This window comes from Stegostoma tigrinum, chromosome 10 (assembly GCF_030684315.1).
Source record: "Stegostoma tigrinum isolate sSteTig4 chromosome 10, sSteTig4.hap1, whole genome shotgun sequence".
NCBI classification, from domain to species: domain Eukaryota; kingdom Metazoa; phylum Chordata; class Chondrichthyes; order Orectolobiformes; family Stegostomatidae; genus Stegostoma; species Stegostoma tigrinum.
Genome location: NC_081363.1, coordinates 87,025,681 through 87,053,533, shown reverse-complemented (window position 1 = coordinate 87,053,533; position 27,853 = coordinate 87,025,681). Strand labels below are relative to the sequence as shown.

At 41.5% G+C, this 27,853-nt stretch overlaps 1 protein-coding gene across 10 annotated transcripts in view; it reads right to left on the bottom strand.

Annotated features, from left to right (window-relative positions):
* Positions 1-10,762: 10,762 nt before the first annotated feature.
* Positions 10,763-27,853, bottom strand: part of LOC125455365 (tau-tubulin kinase 2-like) — a 232,414-nt gene continuing 215,323 nt past the window's right edge. For all 10 annotated transcript variants that reach the window (XM_059649366.1, XM_048537190.2, XM_059649361.1 and 7 more), the window contains 2 exons: positions 18,417-19,855; positions 10,763-13,784 (listed from right to left, as the gene is read on the bottom strand). In XM_059649366.1, coding sequence (XP_059505349.1) covers positions 13,307-13,784; positions 18,417-19,855 — 1,917 coding nt within the window. In that variant the 3' untranslated portion in view covers positions 10,763-13,306. The remainder of the gene's footprint in view (positions 13,785-18,416; positions 19,856-27,853) is intronic.

Sequence of the window (27,853 nt, the reverse complement as noted above, 5' to 3'; positions counted from 1 at the left end):
CTAGATTATCTTTGCCAAATAAGTCAATTACAAATAGTCCTTATGTAGATTCCTTTCTATTCAAACAAGTAAAGAACAACACAGTAACAACAGGACAAGTTGAAAAGTACACTAGAAATGATCCATTGCTATCAAAAGTGGCAGACATGGTACTGTGTGGCAAGATCACAGGACTGAAGCTATACGTTGCATGCAAGCTAGAATTATCTGTACAAGCAGGATGTCTGCTGTGGAAAATGAGTGTCATCATTCCACCACAGCTAAGGTAATGAGTATTAAATTAAGTTAAATTCACATTGGTCTCCATGGCATCGTCAGAATGAAGGAGATAGCCAGAAACTCCTTTTGGTGGCCTCTGCTTGACTCAGAAATTGAGAAGATGGGAATACATGCAGCTTGCACAAGAAACCTCAGGAAATGCCACAGCAAAGAATCCATATTGACTATGCTAGACTTCTCAAAGGCCAAATGTTTCTCAGTGGTTGGCGCATACACTAAATGGCTTGAATTTGCCATCATGAAAACATTTTTAGACAAAATCATTGAAAGATGGAGGAAGATCTTTGAGAGGTTTGGTTATGCAAAATAACTTGTCAGTCATAATAGCCCATGGTTTATATGGACTATCTGAAGCAAAATGGAATTAATTATCACTGATTAGCTCCTTATTACCCAGCCACAAATAGTTTGGTAGAAAGGTTTATTCAAACAATGATACAATCCTTAAGTGTAACTCAAGATCAAGGATCACTACACAAAAGACAGAACCAATGCTTATTAACGTAGTGGAACACAACCCACTCAACAACTCAAAGTTCCCTAGCAGTGCTCACAGTAAAGTAGCATTGGATCTGTTGGAACCACCCATGACAAAAGACATTGTTGAGAGGAAACAACAGAATTAGATTTTCCGCCAAAAGAATAAGGCCAATTATATCACTGGTGATAAGTGGGCATCGTAGCGCAGATTGTACATGTTCCCTGTTCCGTATACCATAAGACAAGACAATGTAGTATGGAGAAGACCAGCAGATCAACTTTTTCCAAACAGAACGCATGTGCAAGGGTCAGCATTAATTGAAGATCCACAGATAACTGTGCCAAAGGGAGACCTGGATATGCCCAAGGACAGATCAATAACTGGACCATTTGAGGGAGACAGTAACATAGTGGAGAATATCATAATATCATCTGAACCACTGCACATTCAGTTATCTCAGGAAAAGACAACAGATGATGTTCCTAGTACACCTTTAACTCCAGAGGTTAAAGCCAATGAGAAAAATAAACAGATGCCTGAGGTGTGCTGACAGCCATACAGGAATCTAAGTCCTCCTGAATATCAGACCGTTGCATATATGATTGTGAGTGTTTTCTTTGCAGAAAACTCAACGTAAAGAAGAGGAATGAGTATGACTAAGTATGATGGACTGCCACTTTAAGAGTCAAATCAGTAACACAATATCGTCATCTGTCACTTTGTGCAGGCAAACCGTTCCATCTAATCTTACTGCTTGTAATGTGAACACCTTCATAATAAAATTCCTGCTGCTGATCACGTCAGCCTCCTGGTTCTTCATGGAACTGAACAGTGATGCATCTATTGATCTGCTGTCCTTGTTCTTCCATTGTTCCATTTGGTAGCGGTCATGAGTTTGAAAGCTACTATTGATGGAGGTTTCCTGAGGACCTCCTGTAGAGATGGCCTTGATCTGAGACAACAACGGTTAGGTATGAATATGGAGTAATCAGATCAGCCATAATCGTATTAAATGGCACAGCAGGCATGATGACCTATTTCTGCTACAAATTCATATGCTCATTTGACCTCCAACAGCCACAACCACCTTCCTTTGATCCAAGTGTGACTCCAGCCCATGGAGACCTCCTCCCATTCCACATTACTTCAGTTTTTGCAGGGCTTCTGACATTCAATCAAATGACATGAATGAATGGAATGGCACAAATAGAAGTGCAACATTTCACTCAAGAGTAATTACACTACCTTTGAAACCAGGCAGCATACGAACAGCTGGAAAAGCCATCTTCCCAATTTCTCAGTAAGACCCAGAAATCTAACATGAAACTGTGCACCAACAACTATCAACAGCAAAGCAGAATGTACTGGAAATTCTCAGAGGATCAGACAGCATCTTTAGAGAAAGAAATAAAGTAAATGGCCTGGATTTCTGCTGCTCGGACAGGGTGCCAGGTTGGAAATCTCCTGAGTTGCCACACACATCACAGGAAAAAGTGCCCCAAATGATGGTGTGTTTGTTCAAGATTAGCATGCAAAGGCAAGCTGCTTAAAAAGATCCACCTCAGTTCTTGGGAGTTTTCTTGAACAACCTTGCCCTTCACCTCCCCACCACCTCAGGCCCACGCATGCCAACTCTTTTCCTGACTTACCTCAATGGCCTCTCTATTCTCCATACCAAGACATGTCCCACACTTGCCGCATGACCCTTACACAATTTGATGTGAACTCATTCTTCCATCCAGCACCCTTTGTCCTTACACCCTACATGACAATTCACCAAATAACCACCAATGACATGACCTCTGCAGCCTGAGATAAAGCACTCAATATCAATTACAGATTTTAATATTAAAAAATTAAGTGGCAGTCACAAAACTCCATTCCCACACACGCCTGCCCTCCCTCACATGCATGCACTCTCACTCTCCCGAGGGTGTGCACTCTCTCCCCCCTCTCTCTCCCCCATGTGCCAACTCCTTCCCTCCCCCACCTCTCTTTTACCCCCAGCTTCCACCCACCCTCTCTTTCCCCCACTGCATGCACACTCCTTCCCTGTCTACCCCACCTCGTGCGCACACCCTCCCTGTCTACACCACCTCGTGCGCACACCCTCCCTGTCTACCCCCGCTCCTGTGCACACTGTCTGTCTGTCTCTCTCTCTCTCACACATGCAAACACACGTGCATAAAACAATTGGATGAATTTGTATTTGCAGGTACATTCTATTTTGTTCAAAATGCACACAATTTATAGACAGTCAACGTGGCATGTTATAAATTACTGATTCAGAAATGAAATCAGTCTGACGCCAAACCAAACAGATTCTGTACAAGGTTTTACACCTAACGTGAATTGTCTGACCTAAAATGTCATCTATTCCTTACACCGATAAAACCTTTAGTTCTCAGGACAGGGACTTGAAATGAATTCAGGGATTTGGATTTACATCTACATATTAATCAATTAAAACCTTCTAACTGTCTAAAGATTTAACAGCATCTTAGGTTTGTTTAGTACATCCTCATCAGTGGTGTGACCCTTTGGTCTTTTACTTATAAATTCTGTGTCTGATACTCTCTCTCTCATTAACACACTGGAGAAGGAGTGAGGCTCTGAAAGCTTGTATGAATGGTGGAGCTGCCTCGAAAGACTGAATGGCCTATTCCTGCTTCTGATGTCTACGCTTCTAAACGGGATACATTTTTGAAATCATCTCATTCAGTTTCTCACGTGCTGAAGTCACTTTCCATCCTTCAACTACTACTTCCCCAAGTCCACCCAGTTAAAGTGGTTTCTGCCAAAACAGGTGCAAGACTTCCTGATCCACGGTCACCCCACCATTTTGCTTTGCTGTGGACTCTCCATAAATCTTCAAAATTCCAGGCCAATCAAATTATTAGTAGAAAAGACTTCACAAATCTAATAATGGAAAGGGGAAGTGAGGTATATCCAAACATAGTTGCAGAAGTGAGCTCAGCGGAGCTTAATTAACCACCAGAGAGACAATTACTGGTACTTTGGACAGAATTTCTTGAGCCCCTATCCATATCTTTATATTCCATTATTCTTCTGAGCAACAGAGAAGGCAAGATATTGTCCAGGAAGTCAAACCATTTGTACCGCTCATGCACAGTGAACAAAATACAAAATTTTTTTGTTCAAAATTTGAAATACAAGATGTTACACATTTGCAGTCATTATGTTACAAAACATTATAAGACAGTTTTTAAATGTTACATTTGTATCGTGGACTGAGATTAAAGACTTTCAAAAATGGATTCTAAGGCTCACCCGAGCTTTTGCATTTCATGTTCATGGAGCTTCTGATAGGTTCCAAGTTTTGATTCTTGTGGAACTTTCACACATACCATTGTCAAAACTAATCCAAGAACAACGATCCAGACTTGAAAGGCATTCCAAGTGTAAATCGGATTACCTCTTGCCTTACTCAGAGCATGATGTGGAAGTTTGGCCTAGTAACATGTCACTGCAGCCAACTTTGCTACCTGTCAAGGCAGGACAAACTACCAGAAAAGGAAAAAAGAATGAACAAGCCCATCTAGGTTAATAAAATGAGAGGCTGGATGAACACAGCAGGCCAAGCAGCATCTCAGGAGCACAAAAGCTGACGTTTTCGGCCTAGACCCTTCATCAGAGAGGGGGATGGGGAGAGGGAGCTGGAAGCAGACCGAAGATGGAGAGTAAAGAAGATAGGTGGAGAGAGTATAGGTGGGGAGGTAGGGAGGGGATAGGTCAGTCCAGGGAAGACGGACAGGTCAAGGAGGTGGGATGAGGTTAGTAGGTAGCTGGGGGTGCGGCTTGGTGTGGGAGGAAGGGATGGGTGAGAGGAAGAACCAGTTAGGGAGGCAGAGACAGGTTGGACCGGTTTTGGGATGCAGTGGGTGGGGGGGGGGAAGAGCTGGGCTGGTTGTGTGGTGTGGTGGGGGGAGGGGACGAACTAGGCTGGTTTAGGGATGCAGTAGGGGAAGGGGAGATTTTGAAACTGGTGAAGTCCACATTGATACCATATGGCTGCAGGGTTCCCAGGCGGAATATGAGTTGCTGTTCCTGCAACCTTCGGGTGGCATCATTGTGGCAGTGCAGGAGGCCCATGATGGACATGTCATCTAGGGAATGGGAGGGGGAGTGGAAATGGTTTGCGACTGGGAGGTGCAGTTGTTTGTTGCGAACTGAGCGGAGGTGTTCTGCAAAGCGGTCTCCAAGCCTCCGCTTGGTTTCCCCAATGTAGAGGAAGCCGCACCGGGTACAATGGATGCAGTATACCACATTGGCAGATGTGCAGGTGAACCTCTGCTTAATGTGGAATGTCATCTTGGGGCCTGCGATAGGGGTGAGGAAGGAGGTGTGGGGACAAGTGTAGCATTTCCTGCGGTTGCAGGGGAAGGTGCCGGGTGTGGTGGGGTTGGAGGGCAGTGTGGAGCGAACAAGGGAGTCACGGAGAGAGTGGTCTCTCCGGAAAGCAGACAGGGGAGGGGATGGAAAAATGTCTTGGGTGGTGGGGTCGGATTGTAAATGGCGGAAGTGTCGGAGGATGATGCGTTGTATCCGGAGGTTGGTAGGGTGGTGTGTGAGAACGAGGGGGATCCTCTTAGGGCGGTTGTGGCGGGGGCGGGGTGTGAGGGATGTGTTGCGGGAAATACGGGAGACGCGGTCAAGGGCGTTCTCGATCACTGTGGGGGGAAAGTTGCGGTCCTTAAAGAACTTGGACATCTGGGATGTGCGGGAGTGGAATGTCTTATCGTGGGAGCAGATGCGGCGGAGGCGGAGGAATCGGGAATAGGGGATGGAATTTTTGCAGGAGGGTGGGTGGGAGGAGGTGTATTCTAGGTAGCTGTGTGAGTCGGTGGGCTTGAAATGGACATCAGTTACAAGCTGGTTGCCTGAGATGGAGACTGAGAGGTCCAGGAAGGTGAGGGATGTGCTGGAGATGGCCCAGGTGAACTGAAGGTTGGGGTGGAAGGTGTTGGTGAAGTGGATGAACTGTTCGAGCTCCTCTGGGGAGCAAGAGGCGGCGCCGATACAGTCATCAATGTACCGGAGGAAGAGGTGGGGTTTGGGGCCTGTGTAGGTGCGGAAGAGGGACTGTTCCACGTAACCTACAAAGAGGCAAGCATAGCTGGGGCCCATGCGGGTGCCCATGGCCACCCCCTTAGTCTGTAGGAAGTGGGAGGAGTCAAAAGAGAAGTTGTTGAGCGTGAGGACGAGTTTAGCCAGGCGGATGAGAGTGTCGGTGGAGGGGGACTGGTCGGGCCTGCGGGACAGGAAGAAGCGGAGGGCCTTGAGGCCATCTCCATGCGGAATGCAGGTGTACAGGGACTGGACGTCCATGGTGAATATGAGTTGTTGGGGGCCAGGGAATTGGAAGTCCTGGAGGAGGTGGAGGGCGTGGGTGGTGTCACGGACGTAGGTGGGGAGTTCCTGGACCAAAGGGGAGAAAATGGAGTCCAGATAGGTGGAGATGAGTTCAGTGGGGCAGGAGCAGGCTGAGACGATGGGTCGACCAGGGCAGGCAGGTTTGTGGATTTTGGGAAGGAGATAGAAACGGGCCGTGCGGGGTTGGGGAACAATGAGGTTGGAGGCTGTGGGTGGGAGGTCCCCTGAGGTGATGAGGTCGTGAATGGTGTTGGAGATGATGGTTTGGTGCTCGGGTGTGGGGTCATGATCTAGGAGGTGGTGTCGGAGAGTTGGCGTCTGGCCTCGGCGATGTAGAGGTCAGTGCGCCATACTACCACTGCGCCACCCTTGTTTGCGGGTTTGATGGTGAGGTTGGGGTTGGAGCGAAGGGCTGCCCGTTCTGCGGGGGAGAGGTTGGAGTGGGTGAGAGGGGTGGAGAGGTTGAGGCGGTTAATGTCTCGACGGCAGTTGGAGATGAAGAGGTCGAGGGAGGGTAGGAGGCCTGGGGGTGGTGTCCAGGAGGAGGACTTGTGTTGGAAGCGGGTGAAGGGGTCAGTGGAAGGAGGGTTAGGTTCCCGGTTGAAGAAGTAGGCATGGAGGCGAAGACGGCAGAAAAACTGCTCTACGTCCAACCGTGACTGGTATTCGTTGATGTGTGGTTGTAGGGGGACAAAGGTGAGCCCCTTGCTAAGGACTGACTGTTCGTCCTCAGTCAGTGGGAGGTCTGGGGGGATGGTGAAGATGCGGCAGGGCTGAGTGTGGCTGTCTCCTCTGGGGTTGCTGGCTGTGGAGGTTGTGGGCGGAGCGAAGAGGTCGTCGGGCTGTGGAGGTTGTGGGCGGAGCGAAGAGGTGACTGCTGTAATCAAGTGTTAAAAAAAGGCCACATCTGCAATATAGTATAAGAGAAACAAAGGGCCACTTTCTCCTTTACCTCATTCCATTTATAAGCTACGTGAGATGAGCACCTCTGGCAGGTCCATCATGGAAGCCATCACAGCTGCTGAGATCTGTCTGCAACTCAAGTCTTCACCTCCAACAATTTGGTATCTCAAACCTCAAAACAACAGACCTGCATGGAACCAGAGACTAAATATGATTCAAGTTTTATTAATGTTGGTTATATCCTTATCAGTAATTAATTGATTGAGAGAGAGCGCGCGAGGGAGACACAGACATACTATCAAGAGCAAGATTGTATAAATAAACTAACCTCTCATTTTTGGTACAAAAAGATGGGGTTACTTAAAAGGGTCTTAGTCACTTCAAAGGTGAGAATTACACATTCACATACAAATGTGATCACAGGAAACTTTGAGGAAAGACCTTAAAACTGCCTGTGACAAAAGACAGATTTAGGGAAAAGCAGTAATTAAAGGACAATAGGAAACATTGAATTTGTGAGGAAAAAGACAGTGTTTCATTAAGTATCCCTCTTACAAAAGTCCTGTTTTCTTCTACTTAATGCTGCAACTGCTTCAGAAAATTACAAGCAGCTTAACCCATTAATCATTGTTATTGGAATAAATTAAGATTTGAATTATTATTTTGACTGGCATATTGCTGTCCTGTACAGTATAAACAGATGAAACAATAAGGTAGATGTGCCATTTTTGATTTGTGTTTGTTTGGGATCCAAAGCCTGACTTTACAATATCTGATGCCTTTATGAGAACAGCGTACCGAGTTGGACGATTATAATGAACTACAGAACAAGCTTGAAGGACCAAATAGAAACTACGCACAGGAGTAGGCTATGTTTCTATGATCAAATTATCAAAATTGCTTATCCAATGGGAGCATGTTAGAAAACTAGTGCCATAAATTACTTGAATAATTGCCACCATGCGACTTGGAAATAACATGTTTGTCCATTTTTAATTAATCAAGCCACAACAAGAAATATTTTTAAGTAAACCCAAGGAATGTATGTATGTCATGTTAGAGTGAGAACAGTTACAAATTTTGGCCATCCAATTCGTCATTTTTGAGATTATATCTGTGTTGTGATGCATTAGCACATTTTACCCCCAAGTCTGAATAAATCTTGCTGATAATTTTTCACTATAACCTATGTGATCATAGGGTGCTTGGAAATAGGGCAGTAATACTGGATTGTTATCAGGCTTAAGCTGAATGTTTTTAAACAATTCATGGAATTAAAAGATCATATTACTGACCGTGTCTTCACAAAACTAATTAAAAAGACAAGGAAAAAAAGTATCCAGAAATTGCTGGAAAAGCTCAGCAGGTCTGGCAGTATCTGTTCTGTTCCAGAATTGTTCTGAGGAGGGATCACTTGACCCAAAATGTTAACTATGATTTCTCTTAACAGGTGCTGCCAGACCTGCTGGGATGTCCTCTGTAATTTCTGATATACAGATTCTGCAGTTCTTTCGGTTTTTAAATAAATATTCAGACTGGTTTTGAAATCTACATTGTAATTTTCTTGAATTTAGTCTTTATCCTAACCAAAAGCTTGTGATTTCAAATAAATTTACTAGGCTTTAACCTGGCGTCTGTGACTTTGTCCATGCTAGTTCAACATCAGCACCTGCACATCATGGCTGCCATTAGCTCGCTGGTAGCACTCCGACATTTGATTCACTTCAGAAACTTGAAAATCAGTCTGGCACTCCAATGCAGCATTAAGAATGTTGCATTGTCTAAGGAGATGTCTGTCAGATAAAGCGTTAAACGAAGCCTTATCCAACACACTAAGCTCCAGTGGTGAATTTCTTCCTAGTGGCCTTATCACTGCACAGTCATCAACTAATGATTAAGACAGAGAAACTTGCTTTGATCGCATTACCATTTGTGAGAGGTTGCTGTGTGCAAAACAATTTCCACATTTCTTACCTGACAACAGTGAATACACTTCAAAAGAACTTCATTAACTATAAAACACTTTGGAACATCCTCTGGTCACACAATAAGCTATGCAAATATACTGTTTACTTGAAAAGAAAACAGCAATGTTCCCACAGATGCATTTTTAAATATCATTCAGATATCATTCCAGTTCGCGATTAGTAGATTTAAACGAGGTACAGTTTCTGATATAACCCATACCTAGCTGAGAGCATAGCAATTGATGTAAGCCATCCAGCCTCACATTTACCCACTCTTGATTCACATTCCCTGTACTCTAACCTAATATAGGTCTACCAATCCCAGCCTTGAAACTTTTCACCAAGCTTCCACTTGCCTGCACGTGGAAAACGTTTCCCAATTTCACTGCTGAACAGTTTAGACCTCAATTTTAAGTTTATGTTTTGCCTGAATTACCTCACCAGAAGAAACAGCATCTTTATTAGCATCCTATTAGATTCATTTATAATTTGACTTCTGAGAAGTAAACATGAAAGACTTCAGAATTCTAGGGTCAGTTATTATTACCCTACGCCTAACATTGTACTGTGAATAACGATCAAGGGGCATATGGACAACTGTGTACAATTTGCAGTAAAGGTTTAGTCACTAATCTTAGTGACCAATTTATACCTGATATTGTTTTATTTATTTGGAAGATGAAACACACTAAGTAGGTACTCTAATTTAATTTCTTAAAAAAGTGCAGATGAAGTAGGAACAAATGATGTCATGGGGGTCAAATAAAAGACATTCTATTTTTATTAGTTTTTTTATTGGAATACACAAGACAACAAATATTTATACGTTGGCATGCTTAATGAATATTTTATTTTACTGGTTTATAAAAATAAAATACAAAATAATTTTAGAACACAACATAAAACACTGTACAAGGTTTTGATATGATACAAATCAAAGAACTTAAATAATTACAACTTTATGTACATCCTACCTTCAAAGAACATATGCCATTTTGTTCAATTTACTCTATTGCTGAAACATGCCAGACTATTTGATACTCATTGCTGCTTTTGTAAATTTTTATGTTGACTTTAAGGTAGGCTCCATAAAACAACCTCTTTCCCAGAATAATCGCAAATACAAAAAGGTGTTACAGCTTTATTTCCCATTCAAGTTATAAAAAGGCAACAATTCATATTTGATATAATTTAGGATGGGAAATCTTGTTCTATTTAACCAGAAATAACAAATAGAACCATTGCGTGGAACCTATTACAGTTTACAAATTATTATTTAACTTTGGAGTTTCGAAATTTGCATGGTTATTTGACCATAGCTAAGCTTTTTGCATGTGCATCTGCTCATAACTTGCAATCACCCTGCTCATATTTGAACAATCTCTGTAAATACAACCTCTTATAGGGAAAGAGGTATGACAAAGTGTATGGAGTCCACTTTTCAGTCTCATCTCTAAAACAAAATACATTATGATAGATATTCCCAAGAGCAGTTAAGCAATAATCCAAATAGAATTGAGAGAATCACGGTTTAAAAAGGAACTTGGTGCTGCAAGCAGCTTTTGCAAAAATCCTTTAGCAACTTCAATGCAACCATTTGCTAGTGTCATGGCCAATCAAGTCTTCCAGTGTACACAATTTATAAGTAACCCACACAAGGGTAAAAGAGGTGAGCAACTTGTTAATTGCTTCTTCCCTTTCTCTTAACATAAAATACAAAGTTTGAAATGACTTCAGATTAACTTTTAATTAATGCATGCATAAAGCTTTACTGACCGATTTTGAATGTACTACATTGATACTAATTTACATATCATACTATTAGCAGAGATTAGAATAATATTCAGGTAATATGATCAGTAACATTAGTAATCTAGAGTCACTTCAATTGACAGGTTTGAAAATGCAGTAATTCCCTTTCCGAAAAGTGCATGATTTTGCACTATCCATTGGAATTCAGCAGAGGTGACACTATTTTGTGACCTTGCATCAGTATTTCCAAACTCAAAGCTGCCAGTTCCCTGTATTGTCACTCTAGAACCTCCCTGTTTTGATCAAATCCATTTCTCACTACTTTGTTAAAACTAGATTGTTTAAAATTCCCAGTTTTAATAACAGTGATATTACATAATACGGTGACACTTTTTTAATCTTTACTTTGGGAAGAAAGCTAATGCATTGTGGGGAAGGCACAGGAAACTGGTATAGATTCACTGTTTTAAACACAGATGTTTGAGCAAAACCTAAAAAAAAATGCAGCTTTAAAAAGTGCATGCTGGATGTTTCAGAGTCGCACAACTATTGGGCAATCAATAGAAACAGCAGCTTGGATAACATTGTTAAGTGTTTCTTTATCGCCTTTACAGTACAGTTACAAAAAGAAAAAAAATCCTATTTGTTCTACTTCCAATCCTGACATCTTTCACATTTACAACCTCTGTACAGTACACTGTTTCTCATTTTACAGTGGTTCAGAATAATTTCATTTCTAAGGTTCAACTTTGGAGTGCGTTTTTCCCCTACTAATGTTTTGCATGCCAGGAAGAATATGTAAAGCAAAAATGGCATTCAGGCACACAAAATCAATCTTACACCCTGTAGCCAATAAAGTCTAATCTTAGGAAAACAATAAATACATACATATACTGTATGACATGCAGTTTTCAGTTGCATCTATAATACAATAATATAGAAAACATAAAACAGGGCTTCAATTTCTTTAAGCATTCAAAACAGTTGTTGAAAGGATAAAAATTACCCAGCATGTTACATTACTGTTGGAAATTATTACACACATTAAATAATTTACCCAGCCAAGGAAAGCTTGCAAAAAAGTGATAGCTAATGTGATTTCCATTTAATAATCAGGCTTTAGGTGACAAATGTGTCTCATGTAGGAAACTCCCACCTTACTTAAAATGGAGTTCCTTGCCTTGGCAGCAAAATAATACATAGATAAAATACATTAATATTTTTAGACAGGCACATGGCAATCAAATGCTGATTGGTAGTAGTTTGCACATTACGATATGTGTAGAAAGCAATATAAATCTTATTTTCTTTCGGAACTATCACTCCAAAATCAATCAATCATTGATTTTTCTCTTCTTTTGGTGATTAATTATTTGGATGATGTCTGTTATCACAGTGGTTGCAAGGATTAGAGTTAGTAAACATTTAAAGGAGAGGTTTCCTTATTATTACTAAAAGGGGTCCACAGTATGGACTATATATTGCAGTGCTTCCCAAACCTTTTGTCTGCCCCATTTTGATGCTTGAATATTGTTGAGAGAGAGTGGGGACCAGTTACAGTGGGATACAGCTGTGCTAATTCTGTCGGAGTTCTATCTGCTGCCTCAGAGATCATGATTTAAATATTTCAGTGCTCAGCCCCTTTTGGGGTCCCGATCCCCACTTTCAGAAATCTTGGTACAGTGTATTTTATTGGGACTGGACCAAGTCACAATTTCATTTAAATTAAACTTTAGGGAAAGAGTAGAGAAAAAAAATTGAGGCTTCTTGATTCCCCTCCAACTCCCCACCCATTTCATGCCTGTTTTCAAAGTACTAGCATCCTACACCCTTTCAAAGGAGGTAATTCAAGATTTTGCCTTCTGATTCCATAGGGAAATACAAATCTAGGAAAACTAACCTACCTGTGTCAGTTGTCAGTTCTCTGCAAGAAACATATGCGCTCCCATCCTTCAACTATTTTGCGTTCACGTATTCCCTATGAACTCTGAACCAATTAGTTAATTAAATTAGTTTTATTTATATCTAAACACACTATACATTAAAAAATCACAGTTGACATGTGTAAAAAGATGGCAAAAACATTATATTAATTTTGGTGATCAAAAATGCTACAGCAGCCTTTCTTCTATTTTCAAACTTCTGAGGTTTCCCTCAAGATCTAAAATGGCACAAGGACAGGTCAAGTCATAAGATTTTGGAGGACGCTGTACACACTGAAAAAGCTGGAAGTATTAGATTAGAACTTTCTACTTAAATAGCTCAAGGCAGCAAAAGCCAAAATAAAACCTAGCAGCACTCTTGCACAGGATATGACCAAAAGTTTACTGTGCTATCAATCAATTTTAGTTTCATTGATAGCTTTCCTAGTTTATACAAAGCAGCAACTGTCCAACGCTTGGATCCAAAATGGCATGTCAGCTACTGTCCAGTAATGGAGAGATCACAGCAGATTTTCTTTTAGTAAAGACTAAACAACATGCAACAAGGAGGTGGAGAGGGGGAAAAGAAATACTTGCACAAATTGTTACTATCTGCTGAGTTTACTGGACACTTTGCCATCTCTGCCTGAGCATTTTCCTTTTGTGGATTTGCTTTGACACAAGTGGTGAGGACTGCCAGGTCCCTTCAAGCTATTTCTGCCCTGTTTACTACAGCCGTGGTCCTGCAGGAAACTTCTTCGGGAGGGTGATGATCCAGAGTAACTGGGAGGGGAACGGCTCCTGGCAAAGTGTGGTGAAGAGCTCCTCTGGTCTGTGTATGGGCGTCCACGTGATGGGGATGAACTGGCTGTGCGTGGCAATGATGTGCTTCGTGGGGAAGCACTTGGGCTTCGACGTGGGATCACTGGGCTCTTTGGAGGAGTCTTGGGGCTACGGGGTGACTGCGGACTTTTGGACTGTGGAGAGCTCCTAGTCTTTTGCGATCCATTTTGAAGGATTTGAGCAAGGTGCGTTAGCAGGTCAGAATCAGAGCTGCCACTTCCAACTACTCTGTATCGTCGTAACCTGGAAAAAACAAGGTGGAAAATACATATTAGAGTGCAACTTATGGGGTACGAGGAGTTTCAAACACACTTATAAATTTGTGGACCCAAGATCTTTGCTGTGCGCACCGAAAAAGTGTCAGCTGAGTTGGCAGCTTTCTTCCCACTGCAAAGATTGCAAGTATAACAGGTTGGCAATCCAGTGCAGGGAGGAGGTGCCACCTTTAAAGATGAGCTATTAGACTCAAGAGTTGGTATGCCAAAGTGAGGAAGGAGATCTGCCCTGAAATTTATTTCTCAAGGATTAAAATTGGTCAAGAGAGTCTGTCAGCTTTGTTTGCCTGAGTTATTCATCTCTCATCAAATAATTCAGAGTCAGAGTCAGAGATGTATGGCATGGAGACAGACCTTTGGTCCACACCAACCAAATAACCTCAATTAATCCAGTTGCATGTGCCAGTATTTGGCTCATATCCCTCTAAAATCTTCCTATCCACATTACCATCCGGGTGCTTTTTAAATGTTGTGATTATACCAGCCTCCACCACTTCCTCTGGCAGCTCATTCCATACATACACCACCCTCTGCCTGAAAAAGTTGCTCCTCAGGTTCCTTTTATGTCTTCGCCATCTCATCTTAAACGTATGCCCTCTGGTTTTGGGCCCTCTGACCTTGACTATTCACCCTATCCATTCCCTCCATCGTTCTATAAACTTATATAAGGTCACCTCTTAGCCTCTGATGCTCCTGGGAAGATAGCCCCAGCCTACTCAGACTCTCCCTGTAGTTATAAATTCAATAGTTCAAACCCTCCAACCCTGGCAACATCCTTGTAAATATTTTCTTAATCCTTCCTATTTAAACAACATCTTTCCTGTAGCAGGGAGACCAGAATTGAACACAGTATTCCAAAAGTGGCCTAACCAACGTCCTGCATAGCCACAACATGGCATCCCAGCTCCTCAACGTACTGATGAATAAAGGCAGGCGTATCAAGTATCTTCTTCATCACGCTATCTCCCTGCAATTCCACTTTCAAGGGACTCGAACCTGAACCTTTGGGTCTCATTCAGCAACACTCCCCAAGACCTTACCATTAAGTACAAGGATAATCCAGGTAATTCTAGACAGGTGAGCCTGGCGTCAGTGGTGGTGAAGCTGCTGAAGAAGATACTGAGGGATAGGATCTATTTACATTTGGACGAAAATGGGCTTATTAGTGATAGGCAGCATGGTTTTGTGCAGGGAAGGTCATGTCTTACCAACTTGATAGAATTCTTTGAAGGAGTGACAAAGTTGATAGATGAGGGAAGAGCTGTAAATGTCCTATACATGGACTTCAGTAAGGTGTTTGATAAGGTTCCCCATGGTAGGCTGATGGAGAAAGCGAAGTCGGATGGAGTCCAAGGTGTACTAGCTAGATGGATACAGAACTGGCTGGGCAACAGAGGCACAGAGTTGTAATGGAAGGGAGTTTCTCAAAATGGACAACCGTGACCAGTGGTGTTCCACAGGGATTTGTGTTGGTGCCACTGTCATTTATGATGTACATGAATGTACATGGAGGAAGGTATAGATGTCTGATTAGCAAGTTTGCAAATGACACTAAGATTGATAGAGTAGCAGATAGTGAAGGAGACTGTCAGAGAATGTGACAGAACACACAGATTGGAGAATTGGGCGGAGAACTGGCAGGTGAAGTTCACTCTAGGCAAATGAGAGGTGATGCATTTTGGAAGATCCAATTCAAGAGCTAACTATACGGTAAATGAAAAAGCCCTGGGGTAAATTGATGCACAGAGAGATCTGGGTGTTCAGGTCCATTGTACGTTGAAGGGTAGCAATGCAGGTCAATAGAGTGATCGAGAAGGCATACGGCATGCTTTCGTACATTGGATGGGGCACTGAGTACAAGAGTTGGCAGGTCGTGTGACTGTTGTATAGGACTTTGGTTCGACACATTTGGAATACTGCATATAATTCTGTTCGCCACATTACTAAAAGGATGTGGATGCTTTGGAGAGGGTGCAGAGGAGAGATTCACCAGGATGTTGCCTGGTATGGAGGCCACTGGCTATGAAGAAAGGTTGAGCCAATTAGGATTATTTACATTAGAAAGGCAGAGGTTGAGGGGCAACCTGATTGAGGTCTACAAAATCGTGAGAGGTGTAGACAGGGTGGATAGCAAGAAGCTTTGTCCCCCAGTGTGGGGGACTCAATTACTCAGGGTCACGATTTCAAGGTGAGAGGAGAAAAGTTTAAGGGAGATATGCATGGAAAGTTCTTTACGCAGAGGGTGGTAAATGCCCGAATGCATTGCCAGTGGAGGTGGTAGAGGCAGGCACAATAGTGTCATTTAAGATGTATCTAGAAAGATACATGCATGGGCAGGGAGCAGATGGATACAGATCCTTGGAAAATAGGTGACAGGTTTAGATAGAGGATCTGGATCGGCGTAGCTTGGAGGTCCGAACAGCCTTTTCCTGTGCTGTAATTTTCTTTGTTCATTGTTCTAAGTCTTGCCCCGATTTGTCCCACCAAAATGCAGCATATCACGTCATCGAAATTAAACTCTATCTGCCACTCCTCAGCCTATCAGATCAAGGTTCCGTTGTACTCAGATAACCTTTTTCACTGTCACTACACCACCAATTTTGGTGTCATCTGCAAATTTACTAATCATACTTTCTACACGCACATCGAATTCATTTATATAAATGACCAGAAGCAGTAGACCCTGCACCGATCCTTGTGGCACACCACTGGCCCCAGGCATCCAGTCTAAAAAGCAACCCTCCACCATCACTGTCTCCTACCTTTCATCTAATTTTTTATCCAAATGGTTAGTTCTCCCTGTATTCCATATGACCTAACCAGTTTACCATGCTGAGCCTTGTCAAACGCCTTACTGAAGTCCACATAGACAACAGCCACCACTCTGCCTTCATCTATCTTCTTCATCACTTCTTCAAAAAATGAAATCAAGTTTGTGAGACATGATTTCTCATGCATAAAGTCATTTTGATTATTCCTAGTCAGTCTTTGCTTTTACAAATACATGTAAATTCTATCCCTCAGAATTCCCCCTCCAACAACTGACTCACCACTAACATCAGGCTCACCAATCTACAGTCTCCTGGCTTCTCATTATCATATTTCTTAAATAACGGCACTACTTTGGCCAACCTCCAGTTTCCAGCACCTCTCACATGGCTATTGTTGATACCAATATATCTCAACAGTCAAAACTGTTCATTACAATATTGTTTAGAGTCTTGCTGTATGCATATTGGCCATCACATTTTCTACATTACAACAGCAACTAATGTTTCAAATAAAAGAGCTCTTCACAGACCGTTAAGTGTTTTGGGGCATTCTAGGATTATGAAAAGACACTATACAAATTAAAGTAAATCACGTATTTAAGGGATAAATGCCCAATTATTCACCTTTATATGCAGAGAACTGAAGAAAGCATTGAGTAATGGAACTAACCAAGAATGAATGTAAACATAAACTTTCAATTTTCAGGCATTTGGTAAGTCAGCCAATTTGTTTAGATTCCGAATTCATCATCGAATCCCTCCATTGCGGAAGACGACCTTTCAGCCCCTCGAGTCCACACCGACCCGCTGAAGTGCATCCCACCAGACCCACGTCATCCCTCTAACCCTGCATTTCACATGGCTAATCCACCTGGCCTGCACATCCCTGGACACTACAGGCAATTTAGCATGGCCCATCCACCAATTTAGCATTGCACATCTTTGGACAATGGGGAGGAAACTGGAGCACCTGGAGGAAACCCACACAAACACTGGGAGAATGTGCAAACTCCATGCAGACAGTTGCCCAAGGGTGGAATCAAACCCAGGCCATCACAATAACGCAGCAGTTTCTTCAAACCTCATCTTAAGTTTGTTACTTCAGCCACTTTCCATGTAAAAACAGTACCTCAAGTTTCAATAATTATCCAAAAGTGCAAACTGTCTTTCCATCATCAGATTGATATTCTACAGCTACTTTAGTCTACTGGCCTTCTAACTCCTGTCACTTTTGAGTTTCGCCATTTTAGTTTTTATATTCCTAGCATTTTTACTTATTTAGTGCATTCATATGACTCCATCATTCAGTGGTTAGCACTGCTGCCTCAATGTCAGGGACCTGGATTCAATTCCACCCTCAGGCGACTGCCTGTGTGGAGTTTCCACATCCTCCCTGTGCCTGTGAGTTTCCTCTGGGTGTTCTGGTTTCCTCCCACAGTCCAAAGATGTGCAGGTTAGGTGGATTAGCCATGCTAAATTGCCCATGGTGTTTACAGATGTGTAGAATAGGTGGGTTAGAGGGGGATGGGTCTGGGTGGGATGCTCTGAGGATCGGTGTGGACTTGTTGGGCCAAAGGGCCTGTTTCCACACTATAGGGATTCCATGATGATATAATGATTAACTAAATGCAATAATGCATATCAATTTGTAGGCACTTACCATGCAGTAGGATGCACAGAAGTGATTGCAAAATAAATTCAGGTAATTAATTCAAAACTTTTGTTACTTGATATCACAGACGACTTAGATCAAAGTTATTAGCAAGGTAAATTTGTTCCATCCCGAACACTAATGTTGACATGAAGCTAACAAGGTAAGTGGTACTCACCGGGCCTCCACACTTGGCCTGATAGGTGGCTTCCCAGGAGGTGGCCTTGGGATAAACTGGGATGAGGTTGATGTGGGGATTTGTTCAGTATTGGTCAATGAAACTGGTCTTGGGATTTTGCTCCTCCGTGATTGAAGACTACTCAGAGAGTCCTCATCAAACTGCTTGCCCAATTGTTGTTCCACCCCAGCTTTTATTGGAGGAGGTCCAGAATGAGTTTCATCATCAGATAAAGTCATTGACGGAACAGACACTTTCTCCTCCAGGGACCTCTCAGAAGTGGATGTCAAATCACCCAGAAAGGATGTTCTGAGACTTTGCTGTCGCTTTTCAGTTAATTGCCTTGTCAGGTCTACTTGATGAGCTTTCTTTTGAAGCAATTTTTCTTTAGCCGAGATGGGAACTGATGATTCCACACCTGCTTCTACATCTGACGCAAGGATTGGGATGCGACTGTGCCGGAGAGGGGATGGTTTGGCTTCAGCCTTCTTGGGATGCAGTGAATTGTCACCGACTGTCAAGATGTGAAGCAGATCTCCATTTCTGAATTCACTTGGTTCTGAAAGATTGCTCTGTTCCTGGATCTTTCTCTGCATTATCTCAGAAGTGTATCCTTTATCAGACCTGTCATTTCCCACAATATTTGCCTGGTCTTCTTGCTCCGAAACAACAGTGTGAAACAATTCTTTTACACATTGATATGAAATGTTCGAAGATGACTGTAATTCACCCACTTCATCTTCAATGTACTTACAAAAGCCATTCTCATCTACAGTACACAGTTTTTCTTGCAGACCATCCATTACATGCTTTGTACAGTCCACAGTAGGTAAAGCATCCTCTTCTCTACAGGAGACCACTTCACCGGATATCAGTGGCCTGGTTATATCAGTCAAGTGAGGAACATGAATTTTTTTTCCTTCCTGTTTTGACACAGAAGACAAGGTTTCTAGCTGTGCTACTGAGCTGTATCCATTACCTGGGTGTAGTCGCTCACCTATGGATTCATTTTTATCTGAATGGCACGGTTCTTCATCAGGTTGACTTGCTACATCTCCAGAAATTATTTCATCTTCTTCACATTTATTGACTTCTTGAGCTGAATTGAGGGAGTCATCTCTATCGTGGTCAGACTTGACACTAGTTTTTGCAATCTCATCCCCTTGGTTATTGCCTTCTACTGTGCCTATCACAATAGTCTCTCTTTCTTGAGTTGTTCCTTTGTCTAATTCCAGGATAAGTTCAGCTTTGGAAGTTCCATTACACAATGCATCACACGGTGCCAATACTGGCATTGATTTCTCTTGCAGAGATGTGAATTTTTTTACTTCATCATTGGCATGTTTCACTCTGTGCTGGTCAGTCTCCCTCTGCTCATCATGCTGTATAACCACAGAGGCAGCATGGGTCATTGCGACTGCACACTTAGGTGTGGTTATCTTAAAAAAACAAAACACAGATCATGAAAATTCGAAACAACTTACTTAGATACAGTTGAGTTTTACATGAACTCCATTCGGAAGAATTATTTTTAAATATTTCAGACATCATGAAGAATTATTCTCAAAGGTTGTTGCCAGAGAATAATTTATTTCAATCTGTTTTATATATAAAGTGTAAAGATTTATAAACAGCACATCCCATATCAACATTTTGCAGCCAGGATTTAACTTCGACAATCACCACATGTTTTATATAACGTGCTGTTAAGTGTACAAATGGTTTATGCTGTGTATACAAGGGTCCATGAGCATACACAAGTGCCTTGACCTGTATCCCTGGCTGGGAAGAATTTTCAGAGGTGAAAGATTTGCTATACATCATGTATTAAAAGTAAATCAAGATTTCCTATGCAACTGCACGTGATAAATAGAAGGAAGACAAAAAAATTCAAATATTGTCTGGGCCAAGATACAGGTGACTGCTTGGGCAGGAGAGGGAATCTCAGATGGTTTGAGTGACAGGGAGTCATTGGAAAGCTAGACACACTGAGTAACAGAATGGTAGGGGTCCAGGAGTCACAGATCGCTGAGAAGAAAGGAGTAACGGACTGCAGGAGGAGCGAAGTGATTTGTGCATAGCTGAACGGTACTATAGGGGAATGACAAAGATTGTAAGGACCAGGTCATGTTGAGCTAATTTTTGTTGCAGTTGGGAGAAATGATTCTGCTCCTCCTGTCAATAAACAATGGCACTTCATTCATTGTTCTGACACCTTTTGAATTATTTCACCTGGTAGAATTCCAGAATCCCAGGAACCACAGATTAAATAATTATTGATTCATTAATTAAAAAGAGAAATGCAATTAAAAATAGAAGACTGTCTCTTCTTTAAATGTTTTCATTAACACACCTAGCCTGTTTCAACATAGGTTTGAAAAACTTGATGACTAAAATACTCACCAGAGGAAAGAAAGGAACTGAAGACTGATGGAGAAGACTACCAGTGAACGTGTCTATATTTACTAGAGACCCAAGTTCCGTGCCAGTGGTGTTCTTCGTGATAAGTCACTGAAGGCTAACATGCAGCTGTAGCAAAGTATGAGCAAAGTTAATGGAATGTTAGCCCTTATTCCAAGAGGATTTGAGCACAGGGTAATGAAGTCTTGCTCCAACTATATAGATGCCTGGTTGGACCGCATTTGAAGCATCTCAGCAAAGATGTTATTGCCATAGAGGGGATATAATGAAGGTTTACCAGATTTCTTTCCAAGATGGTGACACTGTTCTATGAACTGGGCAAACTAGGGCCTGTATTCTCTACAGCTTTGAAGAATGAGAAGTGATCTCATTGAAACCTACAAATACTTAAAGGAATACAAACAGTAGATGCAGGTGAGAGGTTTCCTCTTGGAGGCAAAAAAAAAACAGAAGATACTGGAATCCAAGATAGACAAACAGGAGACTGGAAGAACACAACAATTGAGGCAGCATCTGGAGGAAAGGAGAAGTCAACTTTTCAGATATTACCTTTCTTTGAAGATGCTGCCTGGCTTGCTGTGTTCTTCCAGCCAAAATGTTTCCACTGTTTGGACAGTCTAGAACAGGGACCACAATGTTAAATAAGGGGGATGCCATTTGGGGTCTGAGATGAAAAGAAGTTTCTTCACTCAAGAATGGGGTGAATCTTTGGAGCTCTTTACCTCAAAGGGCTGTGGAAGCTCAGTCTTTGAGTATATTTAAAGAAGAGGTTGATAATTATTTGATTATCAATGAAGTAAAGGGTTATGGGGATAGTGTGGGTAAAAGGCATTGAAATGTTCAATCAGCCATGAGGGCTCAATGGAGTTAGTGGCCTTCTGTTCCTAACAGAGTATCTGCCATTACTGCATTGTTCTGTGTTGAACATCACTGTATGTCAAATGACTGTTTCCTACATTACCAGAACAATTGAAAAAAAATACTCAATTGGTGTGAAGTGTTTTAGGCTATCCCGAGAGCGAGAAAGGTACCTTTTAAATGAACAATCCTTCCTTAGTAATAACATAGAAACTGTCCTGGTGAAAGATCACACTGGAAGTTTAGCTCTGTTTCTCTCACAACAAATACTCCAGAACCTGCTCAAGACGTAAAGCATTTTTTTGTTTTTATTTAAGATTTACAGCATGAATAGTGCAGGATTTACCACACAATACATTTCTCTGTATTAAAACTGAATAAACTGCAGATGCTGTAAATCAGAAGCAGAAAAAGAAATTACTGGAAAAGCTCAGCAGGTCTGGCAGCATCTGTGAAGAAAAACCAGAGTTAGTGTTTCAGGTCCAGTAACCCTTCCTCTGAACTGCTCTGATGGAATAAATGCTGTCCTAGTCAACATCCCCACATGCCCACAGATTAACACGTAAAGGGTAGATGGGGACTCAATTTAGTATTTTACCTGAAAAGTTAGCACATCCAATACCATTGCAGTCCATCAGAAGTGAAGTATCAGTCCAGATCGTTTGCTCCACTCTGGGGTGGAATGCAAACACATTCAAATTCAAGACCTGTATCCAATGAACTATGGTTTGGGTTTCCCATTCCAATTCACAACCCAGAGAGCAGTTTGAAGTGTTATGAAGTAAGCTCTTGTATTTATATAGTTACCACAAGACATCCCAAAGTAATTCAGAGCCAATATTTGAAATAAATTCACAAGAAGCTATGCAACACAGTGACCAATTTGTATATACCAAGTTCCTACAAATAGCAATGAGAGGGGTATATAATTTGTAGTAATCATGCTAATGGAGGATAATTAAATATTAGCCATGACATTGGGGAGAATTTCCCTGTTCTTCCTCAAAATATTATGAAACCTTTTCAGTTTATCTACGAGGACAGAAGTCTCAGCCTTTGTAATTATCCAACAGGTTCAATTTTTTTGCAGCCTTGTTTGGATTAGAGCGTGGGTTGCAGGGTGAATGAGTTTACTGTCCCTAGCAGCATGATACAGGAAGATATTCAAAAAGAGTTAGCACAAAGGAGTGTAGAGGTCGTAAGGGTCAGTATAGTCGTGGGATTAACACTGTTCTCTGCAGCAAAGAACAAGAGTTCAGACAGATGCATTATCTGTTCAGGACCAAGAATGACCACCTTAGGACACATATGTAACTGATGGATTGAGGAATCTAGGTGTTACACTGCAGGAGTCACAAAATATTAGTTTGCAATTACAGTGAGTATAAAGTCTAATAGGACATTGTTCTTTATTACAGGAGGGATTAAAACTAAAAGTACATTATTCTTCAGTTACATAGGGCATTGGTGAAACCAAATCTCGAGCCACTCATGCAGTTTCGGTCTCCTTGTTTAAGGTAGGATGTAAATATGTTGGAAACACTTTGGCAGAGGTTTACTAGATTGATATCTGGAATGAGTAGGTTGTCTGATCGGGATAGAAGAGACAGACTGGGCTCATTTCCATGGGGGTTTGGAAGAACGAAGGGTGATTTAATTTAAGCACATAAGACAGTGGATGATCTTGACAAGATGGATGTGGAAATGATGTTTCTTTTTCAAAAGGGGGTCCAGAACTAAGGGGAATTTAAAAATATGGAATTCTACGAAACAGATGAGTAGCGATTTTTCTCTCAGAGAATTGTGCAAATTTGGAACTCTGTCTCAGAGGTGGTGTAGGTGGGGTCATTGAATATTTTTAAGCTAAGTGTAGATACATTCTTATTTGGCAGATGTATCAACAGTTATCAGGAATTCAAAATGAACAGATCAGCTAAGATCTTATTGAATGATGAGCAGGCCTGAGGGCTCAAACAGCCTACTTCTGCTCGTAAATGCTTATGTTTGTATCATCATTATAGATCATACAATCCCCAGTGTGCAAACAGGCCCTTCAATCTAACAAGTCCACACTGATCCTCAGCACACTCACCCAAATCCATCCCCCTAAAACCCACATAATCTGCACATCCCTGAACACTATGGGAAATTTAGCATGGCTGATCCACCTAGCCTGCACATCTTTTGGACTGTGGGAGGAAACCGGAGCACCCGGAGGAAACCCAAGCTGACATGGGGAGAATATGCAAACTCCACACAGACAATCACCAGAGGCTGGAATTAAATCTCGGTTCCTGGTGCTGTGTGTCACCAGGCCGCCTCTAAAAATGTGCCAGTTTAACATCTGATCTGAAAGATGCCAATTCCAATAGCATAGCTTGAAATGTCAACCTATAAAATTCTGTGCTTAAGTCTCATGAGCAGGACTTGGTATATAACATGCTCTGATTGAAAGGCAAGAATTTTACTAACTGACCAGGACTGCTGATCATTCTTTGATTGGCTTTTCAGATGGCTTTATCTTACGTTCTGTCGTTGTGAATGTTAAAGTGAATTAGGCTATAAGAGTTAAATATGGAAAAAGAGCAGACCTCCAAGTGAAACTTCTACACTACAGAGGTTAGAATCAGCAGGAATCTACAAACAGGTAGTACTAACAAAATGTTCCAGAGTCCTTGAAGTCAGACAGATTTAGAGATAGGGAGGTGATGGACACCTGTAAGAGGCAAAATAGCATATGTCTATATGACTGGTTGAAGGAGACATAACCTATAACTTAGAATTGAATCAAGATTCAAACTTGGGTGGATATGCCCATGTGGCCAACAAAATTACATATAGATACTGCATTTTCCTAAAGTCTTCAGTTTTTGTAGCAGGCCTGGAATACAATCACCCTGCAGATGCTTGAATAAATGACCAAAAAATCCTGATTCAAGACTCCTATGGTCAACTACTAGATGTAATCACAACACCAACCATCATAGTTTAGTTTGATGCAATGATCCAGACTTAACATTTTCATAAAAACCAAATGAACTGTGGATGCTGTAAATCAGGAACAAAAACAAAGTTGCTGGAAAAGCTCAGCAGGTCTGGCAGTATCTGTGATGGAAATAAAAGTTAATATTTTGGGATTGGTGACCCTTCCTCAGAACTGCAAGTTCCAGTTCTAAGTATGGGTCACTGGACCCGAAACATTAACTCTTTTTACTATGTTCAAATTGTGTACCACGGTCTTTCTGAAAATTCTTCAAAAGTAACTATCCACCTTGATTCAGAAAGAAGTGTCATTTACAAGTTGCAATTTTTTCAGACAGGTTACTATTGATTGAGAAATCTAAGTTTCCCTTCCCACGAAATCTTAATGACCTTCAGTTCTGTTTGAAAAATCTGTAACTAGCAGGGTGTAGTCAGGAAAATGAGAAGTGTTAAGTTCTTGAAAGGGAATGAATTAAGAGAAGAATGTATAAAGTGTGAAGATTTAATTTACAAAAATGTCAGAAGTATAATCAAGTAGTAAAGCTAAGCAATAAAGAGCAAGATGTATAATTGAAAAATTAATGAAGCAGCATCAATAATGTGGAGAAACAAACATATTTGAATGAGATAAGGTAGTTTGAAAGGTAAGATAAACAACAACAGAATGTGAACCACATTTTCATTTCTTTCTGATAATTTTACAATTGAATTATAAACCAAAGAGTCATTATCACCCACGGCTCTCATCTTCTTGCAAGTATCAGCATGTAAGTTGCTTTCTCAAAGCCTCAGGATTTTAAATTTCCAATACTTGTAACACTTTGTGATTGCAGAGTCCACTGCATTACGTACAATCCATCAGCAGTTGAAAAAGCTACTGTGGTTAGCTCAGCACTGAAATTGATGCTTCATATTACTGCACCACAAAACAGTAAAACCTATTTCACAGATCAATAGACATCCTAATTTGACAGAGGCACTTTGCAAATGTTCTAAGATGGATAACTAAATTCAAAAATACATAGAAATGCTGTGGCTATCACAACAGGATAGAGGCTATTGATTCAGGGATAAGTAACAGATGGTACCCCCAGTGCCTGTCCACCATCTATAGGGTACAAGTCAACAATATTTTCTTTAAGCTGCACAGGCCAAAATCGCTGAAACACTCTTCTTAACATACACTCCAAGGACTGCAGCAATTCAAGGAAATTACTCACCACATTTCAAAGGTATTATGGCTGGGCAATAAATACTTACCCAGCCAGCAATATCACATGAAAGAATTTAAAAAATTAAACTAACAAATCCCATTTAGACCCACATTTATTGTATAGCGTCTTGAGAAGACAAAAGAAATTGCACAAAATGAGCAGCTCATTTGAAGAGCCACACAGATATGATGGATCAAATGGCCTCCTCCTGCACAATAACAATTCTGTACTTGTGCAAAATCCTCACAATCATTTTGAAGATAGCCGGCATCATTGCCATCCTCACCAAGAAGGTGAGAACGTTTTTGTTGACACTATTCTAATGTTCTTGATAGTTCCCCACTCAATTATTTCAGATGCAGAGTTGCAATACAAGTACTGAAATATAAGCCTCCCCTCTACAGATGATTTCCATGAAGTGCTCACACAACAGGATGGAAGACTCTGTAATAACACTTCATCTTTGTTACACAATACTAGCACTCACATTGTGATCCAAAGTGCCAACTGCATTTAAGAAGTATGTTAATCCATTAAATGTCAAAAGCTCCAAATTTCTGTTGGAAAACTTGTCAGCTTCATTTTTTGCCACTACTATGGTTCCTGAACCTAACAAAATTATAATCTTTGGAGTAATATTCAATGCTGTTATAACCAGGTGAGGAGAGGCAGAATGACTTGCCTTAGCGTTCTCACTCCATGTTTGACTTTCCTTTTGCAAAAAAGACAATATTTGCTAATGCAGCAAATATGTGGGGTGGCACAGTGGCTCAATGGTTGGCACTGTCACCTCACAGCACCAAGGACCCAGGTTCAATTCCACCCTTGGGGGACTGTGTGTGGAGTTTGCATATTCTCCCTGTATCTGCGTTGGTTTCCTCCTGGTGCTCCAGTTTCCTCCCACAGTCCAAAGATGTGCAGATTAGATGGACTGGCCATGCTAAATTGCTCAGAGTGTTCAGGGATGTGCAGATTAGGTTGGTTAAAAGGGTATGGGTCTGGGTAGGATGCTGCATGGGTCAGTGTGGGCTTATTGGGCGAAGGGGCTGTTTCCACACCTTAGGGATTCTACAGCAAACAGGCAGGTCTCAAGTTCTTGAAAGTGAGAGAATAGTATTTATTGCACATAACCAAGATTAAAAACGCACGAACCTGAGCACGTACGTTCATGCAGTTTATAAAGTTCGAGAATAGATTAAGCAAGAAAATAGGATTCTTGAAGGTTGGCAATTTTGCTGTCTTCTGGCTGAGCTCAGTGGTCCTCCTAAGTTTTGACATTAGGCAGTTTAAAAATATAGGCAGTCAACTTGTCAATTCTTCTAAAGTTAGTAACTACTAGGTTGAGTTGTTTTTCAGGATCAATTCTGCATGCAATGCGTGGAGAGTCGGTAAACAGTAGACAGGGTTTGAAAGTTGTACTGAGGAAAACAGAAAGAGCTTGCCGGCGGGGGGGGGGGGCGCGCGGCGGGCGGGGGTGTGGAGAAGAGACCCACTCAGGCATCTTGCTTCTGCAACATTTCAGTTACTTGCCTAGGTCTACAAAGCAAACAACTGCTTAAACACACTTAAGGTTAGCTGGCTTGACACATAGCAGTCTCTCTCTAACTGCCAACTATTGCTGTGTTACATGGGGGGTTTAGAGGATTAGAACATGTCTGTGCAAATTCCTTTCAAACAGAGTCCCATTGTCCAGGTGATTTTTGTCTAATGGTTTGACTTCATCAGTTGAGTACCCAGGATGATTGTCTAGCTGCTTTGCTATGGGGCTAGGAGATGGCCATGATACGTGATCTTCCAAGGCAACTATTCCTGGTGAAGTTTTGTAGACAAAAATGATGCAAATGTTTGATTACCTTTGGTTGTTATTTCAAGTCCTTGTAATGTGGCTTCACACATTTAAAAAAAATTAGGGGCTTGCAGTCTGCAAATTCATTGTCATTTTTTAAAAAGCAAAACATGGTT